General features: G+C 56.0%; 6 protein-coding genes across 6 annotated transcripts; 5 read left to right on the top strand and 1 right to left on the bottom strand.

The window, feature by feature from the left end:
* Window positions 1-1131: 1131 nt before the first annotated feature.
* BO70DRAFT_373437 (5'/3'-nucleotidase SurE) lies at window positions 1132-2413 on the top strand (the record flags this gene model as incomplete). The annotated part of the gene is made up of 3 exons (XM_025544912.1): window positions 1132-1143; window positions 1207-2186; window positions 2344-2413. The coding sequence occupies 3 exons, from the start codon at window positions 1132-1134 to the stop codon at window positions 2411-2413; spliced, it is 1062 nt and encodes a 353-aa protein (XP_025396468.1).
* Window positions 2414-2745: 332 nt separating this feature from the next.
* Window positions 2746-4642, bottom strand: BO70DRAFT_381889 (DUF5427 domain-containing protein MTC1). Its single transcript, XM_025545503.1, has 2 exons — window positions 4042-4642; window positions 2746-3975 (listed from the first exon to the last, which is right to left on the bottom strand). Exons 1-2 carry the CDS (start codon window positions 4580-4582, stop codon window positions 2993-2995), a joined length of 1524 nt encoding a protein of 507 aa, XP_025396467.1. The 5' UTR covers window positions 4583-4642; the 3' UTR covers window positions 2746-2992.
* Window positions 4643-5382: 740 nt separating this feature from the next.
* On the top strand, window positions 5383-6004 carry BO70DRAFT_399244 (uncharacterized protein; the record flags this gene model as incomplete). Its single annotated transcript, XM_025546852.1, has 2 exons — window positions 5383-5725; window positions 5781-6004. 2 exons carry the CDS (start codon window positions 5383-5385, stop codon window positions 6002-6004), a joined length of 567 nt encoding a protein of 188 aa, XP_025396466.1.
* A 699-nt stretch (window positions 6005-6703) lies between these two features.
* Window positions 6704-7603, top strand: BO70DRAFT_364889 (carboxymuconolactone decarboxylase family protein). The gene has a single exon (XM_025543925.1). The coding sequence runs from the start codon at window positions 6826-6828 to the stop codon at window positions 7381-7383; it is 558 nt and encodes a 185-aa protein (XP_025396465.1). The 5' UTR covers window positions 6704-6825; the 3' UTR covers window positions 7384-7603.
* Window positions 7604-9303: 1700 nt separating this feature from the next.
* Window positions 9304-11722, top strand: BO70DRAFT_117062 (uncharacterized protein). Its single transcript, XM_025537922.1, has one exon. The coding sequence runs from the start codon at window positions 9408-9410 to the stop codon at window positions 11388-11390; it is 1983 nt and encodes a 660-aa protein (XP_025396464.1). The 5' UTR covers window positions 9304-9407; the 3' UTR covers window positions 11391-11722.
* Window positions 11723-11894: 172 nt separating this feature from the next.
* Window positions 11895-13296, top strand: BO70DRAFT_399241 (putative C2H2 finger domain protein; the record flags this gene model as incomplete). The annotated part of the gene is made up of 3 exons (XM_025546851.1): window positions 11895-12057; window positions 12115-12492; window positions 12557-13296. The coding sequence occupies 3 exons, from the start codon at window positions 11895-11897 to the stop codon at window positions 13294-13296; spliced, it is 1281 nt and encodes a 426-aa protein (XP_025396463.1).
* Between the last annotated feature and the right edge of the window lie 392 nt (window positions 13297-13688).

Raw genomic sequence — 13688 nt, 5'->3', positions numbered from 1 at the left:
GTTATTCATCTTCATAATAATCAAATGCACACATGACTTGATTTCTCATTCAGATAGATAGATAACTAGATAGATCTGACCAGCCCTGTTTTAGACCCCCCTACAGCCCAGGTATGCAGACACTAGGGCCCCTCCCCATGCATATGTACGGAGTACGTACTAGTAGGCACGTTGGCTCGGCATTCCTCCCATCGGACTTACTTTGTCTGCTCTGCTTATTGCACCTAATATGAGCATCGGGATCGAGCACATACCGTGTCAAGTCTATCTGTCTGTCCGTCCTCGTCTCCTTTTGTCAGTCTTACAGTCTTACCACGGAGCGGAGCATAATCCTCCAACAAAACTCCGTATAACAGCCGTAGATCCCCCATCCCTCCATCCTCCTCCCTACAATCAGTAACCCTCACCGTCTATCTATCTACCTAACTATCCATCTATCTATCGCCGTGAGAAATCTCTCCCGATCACCTGAGAAACAAAAAAAAAAAACAAAACCAACTAATCTACCACCCAAGCAGAGACCTCAGCTGACCCCCCGAATGCCGCGACCAAGTCCCTTGGAAATGCGCCATGTGTGGGTGGCCAGATTCTTCACTCTTCCTTTCCCCACGAGAACAAGCGGGTTGGTGGTTCACCGCAGCCTCTTTTCGGAGAGGGCCGCGGGTTCTGCATGTTCGGTACTATACCGTACCGTACCCTTACCATACTGACACCCTCTTACACACCGGATAAGCTGTAACATACAGGGTCTGTAATCCGTCATAACCAAACCATGATACACATCGTGACGTCTACAAGCCCTTTTCCCCCCCGCAGCGCAACAGCTTCACCGTGACCGATTTGGAGATGGAGGCCAGTTTCTCCCCGGTTTCTCTTCGGGGTCGGGGTAAACGGTGATCGAAATGGGCTGGCCGGGCTCAACCATTACCCATCGCGACGGAGCCTATAAATACGATAATTTGCTCGATTCTGAGGGCTGCTGGAGTGACAGTGACAGAAGAAATATATCCCGAGAAGATCCGCATACACTACACACTACTATCTATTGATCTATCTATCATACTATATACACTGTGGTTATAGTACTCTACCGATTCAATACTTACTTTAGACGAATATCACACTTGGACCATGCATATATTGGTATATTTTCTTCTTTCCTTTTCTTTCCTTTCCCCCACGCCATACTCACTAGATATCTACTAGGTGGTCAACGACGACGGCCCCCCGTCCAGTCGCCTGTCGCCGTACATCCAACCATTAGTGGCCGCGCTGGAAGCCGCGGGCCACCGCATCTCGGTGGCCATCCCGTCGGCGTCGCGCTCGTGGATCGGCAAGGCGCATCTGATCGAGGCTTCGCTGAAAGCCACCTACGTGCCGCCCTCCGCCTTCCTGAACGACGGCACCTGGGCCTCCTCCCCTTCCACCCTCACCCCCTCCACCGACAACAATGCCACCGACTCAGACTGGGTCATCCTAACCAACGGCACCCCCGCCAGCTGCGTCCAACTAGGCCTCCACAACCTCTTCACGGACCGACCCCCAATCGACCTCGTGATCAGCGGGCCCAACCACGGCCGCAACGCCAGCACAATCTACAACCTGTCGTCGGGGACCGTGGGCGGGGCGCTCGAGGCCGCGACGTGCGGGAAACGCGGCATCGCCATCTCCTTCGGCAGCAAGGACGAGCAGCCGCTCGATATCATCCACGCGGCGGCGAGATTGGCCGTGCGGGTCGTCGATCATCTGATTGCCAATTGGGATGACCGCGTCGAGCTGTATAATGTGAATGTGCCGATGCGGATTGATGTCGAGGAGAGGCCGGTGCTGTGGACGAGAACGTTGCCGTATTATTGGTCCAGGGGGTGTTTGTATGCTGAGGTTGGGAAGAGGGGTGGGGAGGATGGGGGGGCGGTGCTGGGGAGTGCGAGTGGGAGTGGGAATGCGGATGCAAATGGGGTTGGTGGGGAGGAGGAGGAGGAGGAGGAGGAGGAGGGGAATAGGGAGCTTAATGGGGATGGGGCCAAGGTGAAGGGCAAGACTGCCAGTGCTGCATCTGCTGCTGCAGGCAGCTACTACAGACAGCGCGAATTCGCCTGGGGCGCTGAACTCTCCGATATGAAAAAGGCGTTGCAGGCCAGTGAGGAGGGCACCGATGCGCATACCGTCTTGAATGGGAGTACCAGGTTTGTTTCCCCCCTTCTTTCCTTCCTTCCTTTCTTCCTTTCTTCATTCTTCCCTTTCCATTTCATTCCTTTTTTTTTTTTTTTTCATCCTTGATATTGAGATCCACCCCCGAGTCACATTCCTGCTGTTATTGGACTGTACTAACTATATTCTTAGTGTCACTGCCCTCCGCGCCAATTTCTGGCACGTCCCGGGCCTGGAAGGGCCGTTGGTTCTGGATGCGTGAAATGATGCCTTGCATTGCATGTTTATATCCTGGAACATGCTGCATTGACACTACGGATGGATGGATGGATGGATGAACGTATACTCATGATAGACTACGTCCCTGCTACACCTACCTATACCTACACCTACACCTACCTATACCTACACCTACACCTACTACTTACTACCTACATAGATACCCGCAACGATTTCGTTTGCTTGGGCTTCGATCTTGAGGCCCTGAATTTATGATATTCTTTCTTTCTTTCTTCTTTTTTTTTTTTTTTTTTTTTTTTTTTTTTAAAAAAAAAAAACCCCCTTTGTGTTTTCAGAATGTACATGTATAAGTATAAATTGGGTAACTGTATGTATATTATGCGCTGTCTGGCGCGATGAATACGGTATGACTACCAATCTACTAGCTGTCGTGGCTCAATACAACAACAACAACAACAACAGCAACAGCAAATGCAGACGTTAAGGTTAAGGATGAGAATGGATGGATGAATAGCAAGGGACATAAAGTGGGTTGGTTGTTGGGAAGGCAAAAGAAAAGCCGAGTATCATGAGATCATGCAAGTAACATTCAAAGAAAGCATCACAGCGCTCGCGCCGCCTCGCCCGCTCCACTGTCCACGACGGATGCCTGCTCCGCACGCATCTTACCCTTGCCGGGCCCTCCCTCGCCGACGCCCATTCTCCGCGCCACGTAGCGCTGTGCGACCAGCCCCGCCGACAGCGACAGACACTCCTCGATCCACTCGGCCGCCCATTCCCGCGGATCCACGCCGCCGCTCTCGATGATGTCGGCGATCTCCTCGGGGACGGTCGTACGGGGCACGCTGGCGTCGTCGGCCTCGGGGTCTTCGATGGGGATGGCCGGGGTCTCGAGCCAGTCGATCCACTTCTGGGGGATGGCCTGGGAGAGCGCGTGGAAGGCAATGCCGTGGATGGGGTCATGCAGATACAGGGCGAACACGACCTCGTCCTCGGTGACTTCGGGTACGTCCACGACGCCGGCTGGGGTGGCCGGGTCGGTCGTGGGACCCGCCTGGAAGAGCTCGGTCGAGGTCGTCTGGCTGATGGCCTGGATGGCCAGGAAGATGTCGCTGCTGCGCACGGGGTTGGTTTCGCTCAGGTTCTGGGTGGCCTGGCGCGCTGCCTCCTCCACGCCGCCCTTGGCGGAGAAATACTCGGTCGCGTACGCCTCGGCACTTGCCCGCGCGAGCTTGGTCGCCTCGACCGTGCCCCGGACGGCCGAAATGCTGCGAGAGGTTCCGGGTGTGACGGTCCGCCACCAGGGGCCGTCGTGCCAGCCTGGGCCAGAGAACTGGACCCCGCCGATGTCGAGGCTTCGCTTCGGGGCGGACTCCTGGCCCCGCTGGATGACGAGGAGATCCCCGCCTTCCACCTGGGCCATCACCCGCGAGAAGACCGCATATACCAGCGGATCGATGCTAGGGTATCCGGAGAGGTCGTGTGTCACATGGATCTGAAGCCGTTCGTGGGAAGAGATGGGAGGGGCGAGCGTGTGGATGATATTGGTGAATGTAGGAAGAGCCATGTTGCGCAGCTCCCCACCTGGGCCTCGTCAGCACATGCGAAAGGCGGGGTTCATTCGGGAGGAGGGGGGGGGGGGATATCTACCGAAATCTTTCAGCGCTCCTACATTTCCCTGGATCTGCTGAGCCCATTTCTGAGCCTCTTCGTTCTGCTGGATCTCCTTCACTGCCGCCTCGGCCTGCTTCATGGCCGCGCTGGCGGTTGCGAAGATCCCACCCCACCATCCTCCACCACTGCTGGCCGCAGCTGCCTCCTGGGCCGCTGACTTCTCAGGCTCCGCCTTCTGTGTATCTGCCTTCTCCGTGAAAGCCGCCCGGGTGCTTTCCCCCGACTTACGGGGCGCTTGTTTCTCCTCGCTGGAGCGACCGGCCGGAGGGGTCGCGGCCGGCTTGGGCGACTTGATCGTGGGTCGGGCTTCGTTCGTAGATACCCGCGGGGTGCCGGGGCCGCTGCTTGGGCGCTGAGCGGTTAGGTTGTCCAGCTCCGCGAGGATATCTTGCTCGGACTGTGCGGCGGTGGGCTTGGGGGTGGTCTTAGCCTGCTGGTCGGCGGCATCGTCGACGTCCAGGTGGTCAAATTGAGCGAGCAGCTCATCGCTGGTGGGTTTGGAGGTTTTGGGGCGCATGGCGTGGCGAGTGTGGTGTGGTTCTCTTGTGGTGTACGTGTATGGGTGGGATGGAGTAGATGGAGATGGAGATGGAGATGGAGGAGGAGCTCGGGGGAGATGTTTGGGCGGTGGAGCCGGATGACCTGCGCCAAGACGCGTTAGCGCGTGGGAGGACTGAAGTATACTTTACCCTTCTCTACTTATCTGACTGGCTTTCTTACTGATGATCCCTTATTCCACTCATCTTTACAATATGGCTTTTGATTCTGGGTCTTAGTAGGTCTGGTATAGTGGGATATCCTATCTAACCACGCGTGTATCCCCTGTTGAATCTCTGGATAATGAGAAATGACTGTTGACTATGTATGACATCCTTATTTCGACCTACCTACTACGACATACTTACTACGACCTCTGTGTCCTGACCTTAAAACATGTCCTCATACTGCAATTTGAGTGGCCGACTTCATTGTCATGGTGAGCTAAGCTCTATTTGGACCCAGATCCAGCATAGGCAACCACTACCAATGACAATCTACAGCCCTTGCACATCATATGCCATGCACTCCTGACATCATCATACGGAATCATGAGCTCAGAGTCACACTACCTCCGTCTTCTTCTCAACAGGAATGTACCAACAAACGCCGGAGATACTTCAGACCAGCAGACAGTGAGACGACGCTAACCAACCATCAATACCATCCACCAAAAGCGCATACACCACCACCGCTGCTGACTAGCGAGGAAGTTTGAGAGAGAATACCATCTCCAACACAGAGAGTCCAGTCTGTCAAGTGTTGCAGCACAGCCACACGATGACCTTTCCCGAGCAACATGAGGCTAGACTTGATGCCGTGGTGAATAACCTAGAAGACATGGCACTTCGACTTGATGCCCTAGAGGCATCGTCTAAAAGACCTGAAGACATTAGTTATGACCGCAGTTCTAGAAAAAGGCCCACACCTGTCGATCAAGGGGATGAATCCGATGAAACGACTGCCACAGACGACGAGTTCCCCTACGACGAAAACAACTATGATGTTGGAGGCGATTTCCAATTCGATGCTACTCTATATCACCCCGGACCTGGTGGTCGGCAGGATTTCGATGTGTTTGAGTCACTCTACGGCGTGCATCCTAGTTTGGCACGGAGAATTCGTAAGATGCCGTGCGTCCAGAATGATAATACCTTATATGAACTGACATTCATCAGGCTACGCACCAACCATCCGAGTCCTGAATAGTCACGCCACGGTCGTCGCGAAGCCCCACAGAACGCCATCAATTTTATTCGAGACTGCGTTTCGAAGATTTGTGAGATGCCTCAAGGAGTGTGATTACCCGGATAACTTTTTGGTGGACCCGGAGTATCTTGCTTTGCTTGGGGCTTACGTCGCCTTTTTACAAGCTGAGAGGAGTGAGCTTGAGAGTGACTAGAATGGGGAGCATGTGAGCGGTCTGTTGTATGCATTTTACGGTTCAACTTCGCGGAAAAAGAGAATCGTCTCTAGCATTCCCCCCCCCTCCTTCCGTGTGTAGCGCCAACACGAGAAGGGGATGATCGGTCATATCATGGTGTTTGCAGTCGAAGGTTGATTACATCGTTCCAGGCAGTATTCTCTTAGCTTAGCTTATATCTCAATGAGTATTAATACGACTTTATTGAGCCAAACCGACGAAGGTGATGACAGAAAAGAAAAGAGAGAGAAAAAGAAGGGGGGGGGAGGAGGATACCCGGACCGGCTCATTTAGGACTATAACACAGACATTAAGAACTTAAGACAACATTTGTTGTATACGAATGGGCGGGAAACGCACCCGCGCCATCGGAGACAATCAGATCAGTTGTTATATAACGTTCTACACGGTTCCGTTCTCCCTGCATAAGCACTAGGGGCCCAGGCCTTAGGGGCCGCGATAGCATGCAGATTGCAGCCAGACAGACAAGCCCCGCCGAGCGCAACTGGTCAAGGACGCATCCCACTGGCAGCAAACACGAGCAAGAATGCAACATGGCTGACCGAGGTCTGTAGACAGCTTAGTCTGTCAAGAGCAACACCCCGCCTGGTCTTTCCCGCGATCCCTTAAATAGTAGTCATCGTCAGCTCCCGGGGGGGACCGAGATTGAAACTAACTGCAGAGTACATGGATATTCCACCGTATTTATTCAAATCGTAAGTTCCGAGTTATATCCTACATATACAAACATCTCGTGCCACATCAACCTGACACATCTCAAGCATCGCATCACCACCACAATGCGTATCCCCTACGTCCCCAACCCCCCACCAACAGACACCCCGGAGGAAGCCTCCATCCTGGCGAGCGTCCAGGCGCGACGAGCCCCCGGGGCCCTCCTCCCCCTCGATCTCGCCCTCCTGCACTCGTTCCCCATAGCGGAGGGCTGGAACTCATTCCTGGGCACGATCCGGACCCGAACCAGCCTGTCGGCGGTGATCCGCGAGCTGATCATCTGCCGGGTGGCGGTGCTCAACGGGGCCTTCTTCGAGTGGGAGCAGCACGCGCCACTGTTGCGAGAGAGCGGGCTCAGCGAGGAAGCGATGCAGGCCGTGGGCGACGCGGCCGTGGATATCCCCCGCAGTGTGCAGCAGAGGATTCTCAGTCCGGTGGAGGGCGCGGTGCTGAAGTATACGGACGCTATGACCAAGACGGTTACGGTGGCAGAGGATCTCTTTCAGGAGGTCAGGGACCACTTCGGCGATAGGGAAGTCGTGGAGATTACCACCACCGTGGCGGCGTATAATTGCGTCAGTCGGTTTTTGGTCGCGCTGGATGTGGGGGAGATGAATCATTGAATCATTGTTTGAAGTGGTTTCTACCATTGATACGGAGTACCTGGGGGTACATATACTTAATGGGTATAGATCTTAGACATTGCTGGTGACAATGGGAGGAGATGATTCAGCCATAGTTAAAGAAGATGCGATGAGGATGAGACACAGATGACATGACATGGTTTCTTTCCTGCGGATACACCAGCCGGGCTGTATTATTGCCGCCACAATAACATAATAGCCATTCACCACATCAACTATGCAGCTAGTCCCTCTGAGCTGGAGTGAATCCCAGGCTGACAAACTAATTAGATCCTGCCCAGCCATCGGATTTACTATAGCATGCATCATCATGTTGCTTACCGGAACATTCCGTGAGCATTCAGACATCAGACCATTGCACCCTGGTCGCCCTTTATTTGGGATTAGAGTGAGGCAGTTGGGACTTTGTAGACCTCGACCAGTACCATACCTAATGATGTCACGTATGTGGGTGACAATACAGCCCCATGATTCCATGATTCAGGCAGGTACAAGTACATAGTAAGTAACTACCTCGGGGGGGGATACTTCGAAACCGACTACGACTCCTCGGATAATAAGACTTGTGTCAGATGTGCCTCAGACTGGAGATTGGCGAGAGATACAATCCAGCATAGTAGTCATAGTCCGGGGGGGGGGTTATCTTTTCCAGGGGCGAGCCTCCGCAGGGGAAGAGCTCAGAATAAACAAGAATCCGTGCTCTGATGGCGCCGACCTATACAAGGACAAGTACAAGTACGCGGGCGTACCGTCCGGTAACAGACGCCTGCAGCCGGCGCTGGGGGTCGGCCTGATTGGCCCGATGCGTACTACGGCGCCAGCGTGACGGGGATCTATCCGGAGGCCAGTCTTTTCCGGGCCGAACGGGACCCTCATTGGGCGAGAGAGTGGGCCGGAAGTAAAAAAAGGTAACAACACATACGGTTCTTACGGAGCGAGTATGGGAGTCTTACAGCTCTTCCTCCTACTTACTACTAGATCCAAAGTCGACGACTGTGAAGGTGACCTGCTGGCTGTACAAACTCAAGTCTTTTCTTCCCCCCCCCCCCCCCCCAAGCATTCGCGACATCCTGTCTACCCTATTGCCCTGCCTATTGTTCGGCCTCAGTGCTAGGTGCTGCTATTGTTGCTATTCAACTGGTGGTGTTACTCCTGGCCTTCCCCCCCCCCGTCTTCTCCCTTTCATTCTCCTCTCCCTCCCTCTCGCCTTCTATCTATCTACCATCTACCATCTACCTTCGACCTTCGACCTTCATCTGCCATTCCCAATCTTCGTACTTCTGCTCCAGCGTCTCGCTTCAATCTGCTACTCGGGCGCCCTGCCCAACGCATCATCTTATTCCCTTCAATCCCACTGTTCCTGTATCATACTTCCTTTTGTTTCGTCCGCTCCACCCAATTATCTCCCGCGACGGGTTCCGGAGGCATAGTTTTTCTGCTTACCCGCTCGACTCTACTTTTCCTTTTCTGATCTACGACTTACTATCCCTGCCAACGTTCCAGACCGTGGCAGTGATATTTTCATTTCTCTTCTTGTTCTGGCCTTTTCTGATCTAATTCCATCGTGGATACTGTCTGCGACCTCCACAGACTGGTTCTGTGTTCTCTCTCCAAGGTATGTTACATATCACCTGCCTGGCCCATACTACGTCTCGTTCGTCTACTTGTTGCCTGTCAAGCCATGCCTGCCACGTTTTGGCAACACTCGTCCTCGTCAGAGGAGAGCAACCCGATTCCCCCCTGACTTGCCCCCTCATGTCTCCCTGCCATGTGTTTGTTTTCTTTTTTCCCTCCTTACGCCTCGGGAGGTCTGCTGTAGAAGATTGCGCTGCAGTTACTTCTGGCGTCTTGGCGCCGCAAGCGAACTTTTCAGCCGGAACTTACTTAGTTGGCTAACACTATATTCAGATCCACGCTGGCTCTCCAAGGGGGAGCAACATCTTCTTCTCGGCTTCTGTCGACTTTAATCTTCTAATTACTCATCTACTTTAATTCTTCTTGTCATGGCGCCGGTCCCTCAGATCGAGGCCGAAATGGACAGCCATACTTCCGACATGGCCAGCCAGGACTCTCCACTACGCCGACAATTCTCCGAGCCTATACATGCTCGCTCGACCTCCACTCAGGCCTCGCCATCGCCCTCCCCTGTAACCCACCGGTCCAAGTGCACCTGGTGCGGAAAGTATTTCGAGTCAATCAATGGCTCTGAGTCTAAAAATGACGCTCTCAAAGAACACATCGCTACTGTGCATCCGCACATTGCCAGGTTCGCCATGTATGACGGTGCTGATGACGAGTCTCACGCCGATGACCAGGCCGATGAAGAAAGTGCCGTGGCGGGCGGAAGCGAAGTCGAAGACGACGACATCGAAGCTGAAGTCACCGAAAATGGCGTCACTGTTGGTTACGAGAAAGAGCAAGAGCTCAATGGCGACGAGCCTGCGGATGGGCCTGATGCCGACGCACTTTCCAACCAGCTTCACGAGTTTTCTCGCGACCAGGATCCTGTCTCGCTTGACCAACGTCTCCACAATCTGTGGAACATTCACGACATGAAGAACTTCACCGATTACCTCGACAGATCACTCCCCCTTGACGAAGCCTGGGCCGTTGTCCTTCAGCACGAGGCACAGGCGAAGGAGGACCGCGAAAAGGCGAAGGAAGAACGCGCCCAGGCGAAAGAGGAACGTGCGAAGAAGCGCGTTGCCGCTGCATTTGGTAAACGACCGGAGCCCTATCGGAAGTCTCGGACAAGCAAAGGCGAGTTCCTCGAAATCTCGCCGCTGGAGGACTTTCTGGGCCCGCTCCGGGATGCCGAGCTTCGCACTAGCGAAGAGCTCTATGCTATTACGGAAAACACCGCCTACGCCTTGAAGGCCTGGCAGGACGAGTACCTTGCTATCGAAAAGTTGCATAAGCTCGCGACCCGGCACACGGCCAAACCGGTCAGTGACCCGAGGAAGTTACAACGACCCCAGGTGTTTGAGGACAAGAAGGAGGCGATGCTTTACGGCTACAAGTGGGAGGCGAAAGAGGACAAGGTCGGCAACCAGAACCCGTTCACCCAGGGCGGATTCAAGCCCACGCCTGCACAATTCCGCAAAATGTCCGCTAAGATCGGCCCCAACCACCCCAACCCCGATGGCTGGCGCACGGTCAAAAAGTTCGGCGAGGAGTACGTCCCCAAGTTCCAGAATCCACCCCGCGAGGAGTTCGTCGGAAAGGCCACCCGCAAGCGCAAGGCGGCGGAGATGGAGGCGGCCAACAAAGAGGCAGCCCTGTCCGGTTCCGAGGTCGAGACTCCTGTTGTGACCGACAACGAAGAGCAGGCTGCCAGACGGCGGACGCGTGGCCGTCGCCCTGGCACCGAGGGCGACGAGCCTCCTGCCCCCACCCGAACAGCGACTCGCGGGCGTGGGAGTGGCCGTGGCCGCGGGAGAGGCGGCAGTCGTCTGGGGGCCTCTGCGGAGGCTTCCCACAGGGCATCTCCATCGCCGGGACTCGGGTCTTTGCAGGCGCGGCCGCCCCCCGCGCAGCTGGCGCCCCTCGAGCCAGCACCCAGCACAATCATGCCGACCGCCAGCGAGACCGGGGGGTCACCAGAGGTAGAAGGGGATTTAGCGGAGGTGGCACGACGGCAAAAAATCGCCAACTCCAAGAACCCGAAGCGGACAGAGGCCATGCTCAATCACTGGGCGCGATTCAACCGGGAGGGTCGGGTGCGCAATCCCAAACGGTCCAAAGCACAGATCGAGGCCGACCGGGCGGCGGAGGTGGTGCGCAAGTCCAGTGAGCTCACCAAGCCCCCGAAGATCAAAAAGAAGTCGGATGGCGGCATGTATGAGGCCAGGCCCAACCCAGGCCTCGCCCCGGCTCCCATGCCGGCCTCGATCGCCCCCGGGCCCCCTGCGCATCCTCAACTGGCCCCGATGGCTGCCCCCGGCCCTCGCTCAACCCATACGCGCCGATTGACCCGCGGACGGTGACCTTTCCGGGGCCCCATGGGCTGCTGCAACCGCCGCCGCTGCAACCCTACCGCACGCCCTACCCAGACTACTACAGCCCCTATGGGGCCCCGGCGCCGGGCCTTGGACCGGGACATGCTCGGCCTGCGTGATGCTTTTTTTCTTTACTTTACTTTAATCGATCCAAAAGGGGTGTACATCAGAAGGGGGGGGGCTGTATTATCTTGTTTTGTTTTAGCGTTTATTCAGCGCCGGCGCCGGGGTTTTGTTTATGGGTCGGGACTGTTGTATATGGGGAAGAAAAAGTTGTATTATAAGTCATGTTAGCGAGTGATAGCTCGTCAGGTTATTTACTGTCATCATCATTATCAAGTAACTAAATGGTAGCTGAGGGATGTGTCAGCGATGACGCATCTCACCTGACCTCACGTGACCGCTCACCTCATCCGCCTTCGGCACGTCGCGAATCCTCAGCTTCATCCCAACCCCTTCACCTCATCATCTTACCGCCTTCACACCACAACCATGGGCAAAAAGAGACGCGGACCTTCCCTGGAGGAGCTTCTGGCTCGGCCGTGGTGCTACTACTGCGAGCGCGACTTCGACGACCTCAAGATCCTGATCTCGCACCAGAAGGCGAAGCACTTCAAGTGCGAGCGCTGCGGGCGCCGGCTGAACACCGCTGGAGGTGAGTCCGATTTTCCCAACGCATCCCCAACCCCACGACGCGTCTAACCGCGCGCAGGCCTCTCGGTGCACATGAGCCAAGTCCACAAGGAGCAGCTATCGACCGTCGACAATGCGCTGCCCAACCGATCCAGCCTCGACGTCGAGATCTTCGGCATGGAGGGCGTCCCCGAGGACATCATCCAGACCCACAACCAGCGCGTCCTCACGCAGTTCCAGCAGGCCGAGGCCGAGCGACAAGCCGAGACCGGGAACCCGCCCGCCGGAGCGGGGGCAGGCGGCCAGCCCGCGAAGAAACCCAAGCTCGAGAGCGTGTCCGATCTGAAGAAGCGGTTGGCTGAGCATAAGGCCAAGAAGGCGGAGGCTCTCGCGGGTGGCAGCAGTGGCGAGGCGACCCCGGTGGGCGCGGGCCAGACTCCTACCCCTGGATATGTAAGTCATTCATCATGTCATGATGCAATGGTGGTGTGTTGTGAATGTCAGTCGACTAACTGAAGCAGACGCAACCCACTCCCCCGCTCGCCGCCAACCCGCAGTTCTCATACCCCAGCCGTACGGCACCGCCTCCCCCTACCCCCAAACGGCAAGTCCCGTGTACCCGAGCTTCTCACCGGGCGCACAGCAGCAGTTCAGCGCGCCGCCGCAGTACAACGCCGGCTACTCGCCGCAGCCGTTCGCGGGCAGCACCCCCGGCCAGCCGTACGGCGCCACGGCCCCGGCCTTCCCGCCCCAGCAACCCCAAACACATACCCCCCCGCAGTCGACGGGCGCGTTCCCTCCGCGATCGGGCAGCCTGCCGACGCCGCCGAACCTGCCGCAACGGCCCGCCATGCCGGCGCCTCCGGTGAACGCGTACCAGATGCAGCAGATGCACATGGGCCATGCCCCGCCGGCGAACGGCGAGCAGCCGCCGCCGCCGCAGCAGCAGCAGCAGCAGCCGACGGAGGCGACGCCGATCGCAGCGTCGGTGGACGATCTGATCTCGGGGGCGGCGAAGCAGGCGGAGGCAGGCGCGGGCGAGAAGCCAAAGGGCGAGGAGAAGAAGAAGGACAAGTCGAAGCAGGGGCGGCTGGTGTATTCGGACAACGAGACCAGTCCGGAGGAGAAGATGGCACGGTTGGCAAGGTACGCATACGAACCCGATCGGCGAGGGGAGACGGCGCTGGAAGAGGTTCCGGCGGCGGCGGTGGTTGGGACGATTCGGGAGACGGATACGGTGGTGGATGCGACGGGCAGTTGAGCAGCCAAGCAGCTACCTAAGCAGCTAAGTTTGTTTGGCTTATTTGCGGCTACGTTTGTGGTTTGGCTTACGAGCAGAGCTGAGAGAATTGAGGGCGGAGAGCGAGCTGAGCGGAGAGAACTCAAGTGGAAGACAGACAAGAGAAGAGACTGGTGAGTCCCACGTCTGGATACCTGAATACATTGACTAGGCGAGATGGCGACGAAGACGGCATCACCTGCGTGAGTAGAACTGGATGTGAATGTGGACTGGATCTGGACTGGATCTGGGCTGGACATAATGTAAGTCAGTCAAGGTAGGATCCATGGCCTTTCAATGAATTTGCAGTGTAGGTGCTGCGTACAGTAAAAACAGTACAACTCGGTATAATTAGTACATCTGTTAAACCCACT

Source organism: Aspergillus heteromorphus (assembly GCF_003184545.1).
Source record: "Aspergillus heteromorphus CBS 117.55 chromosome Unknown BO70scaffold_26, whole genome shotgun sequence".
NCBI lineage: Eukaryota > Fungi > Ascomycota > Eurotiomycetes > Eurotiales > Aspergillaceae > Aspergillus > Aspergillus heteromorphus.
The sequence above is the reverse complement of the archived record's forward strand: the minus strand, read 5'-3'. Positions and strand labels throughout refer to the sequence as shown.

Excerpts from the sequence above, each read along its gene's own strand:
- BO70DRAFT_381889 (XM_025545503.1), bottom strand. The coding sequence starts at position 4,582 with ATGCGCCCCAAAACCTCCAAACCCACCAGCGATGAGCTGCTCGCTCAA. Across the intron at positions 3,976-4,041 it reads AGGAGCGCTGAAAGATTTCG|GTGGGGAGCTGCGCAACATG; the intron begins GTAGATATCCCC and ends GACGAGGCCCAG.
- BO70DRAFT_117062 (XM_025537922.1), top strand. The coding sequence starts at position 9,408 with ATGGCGCCGGTCCCTCAGATCGAGGCCGAAATGGACAGCCATACTTCC.
- BO70DRAFT_364889 (XM_025543925.1), top strand. The coding sequence starts at position 6,826 with ATGCGTATCCCCTACGTCCCCAACCCCCCACCAACAGACACCCCGGAG.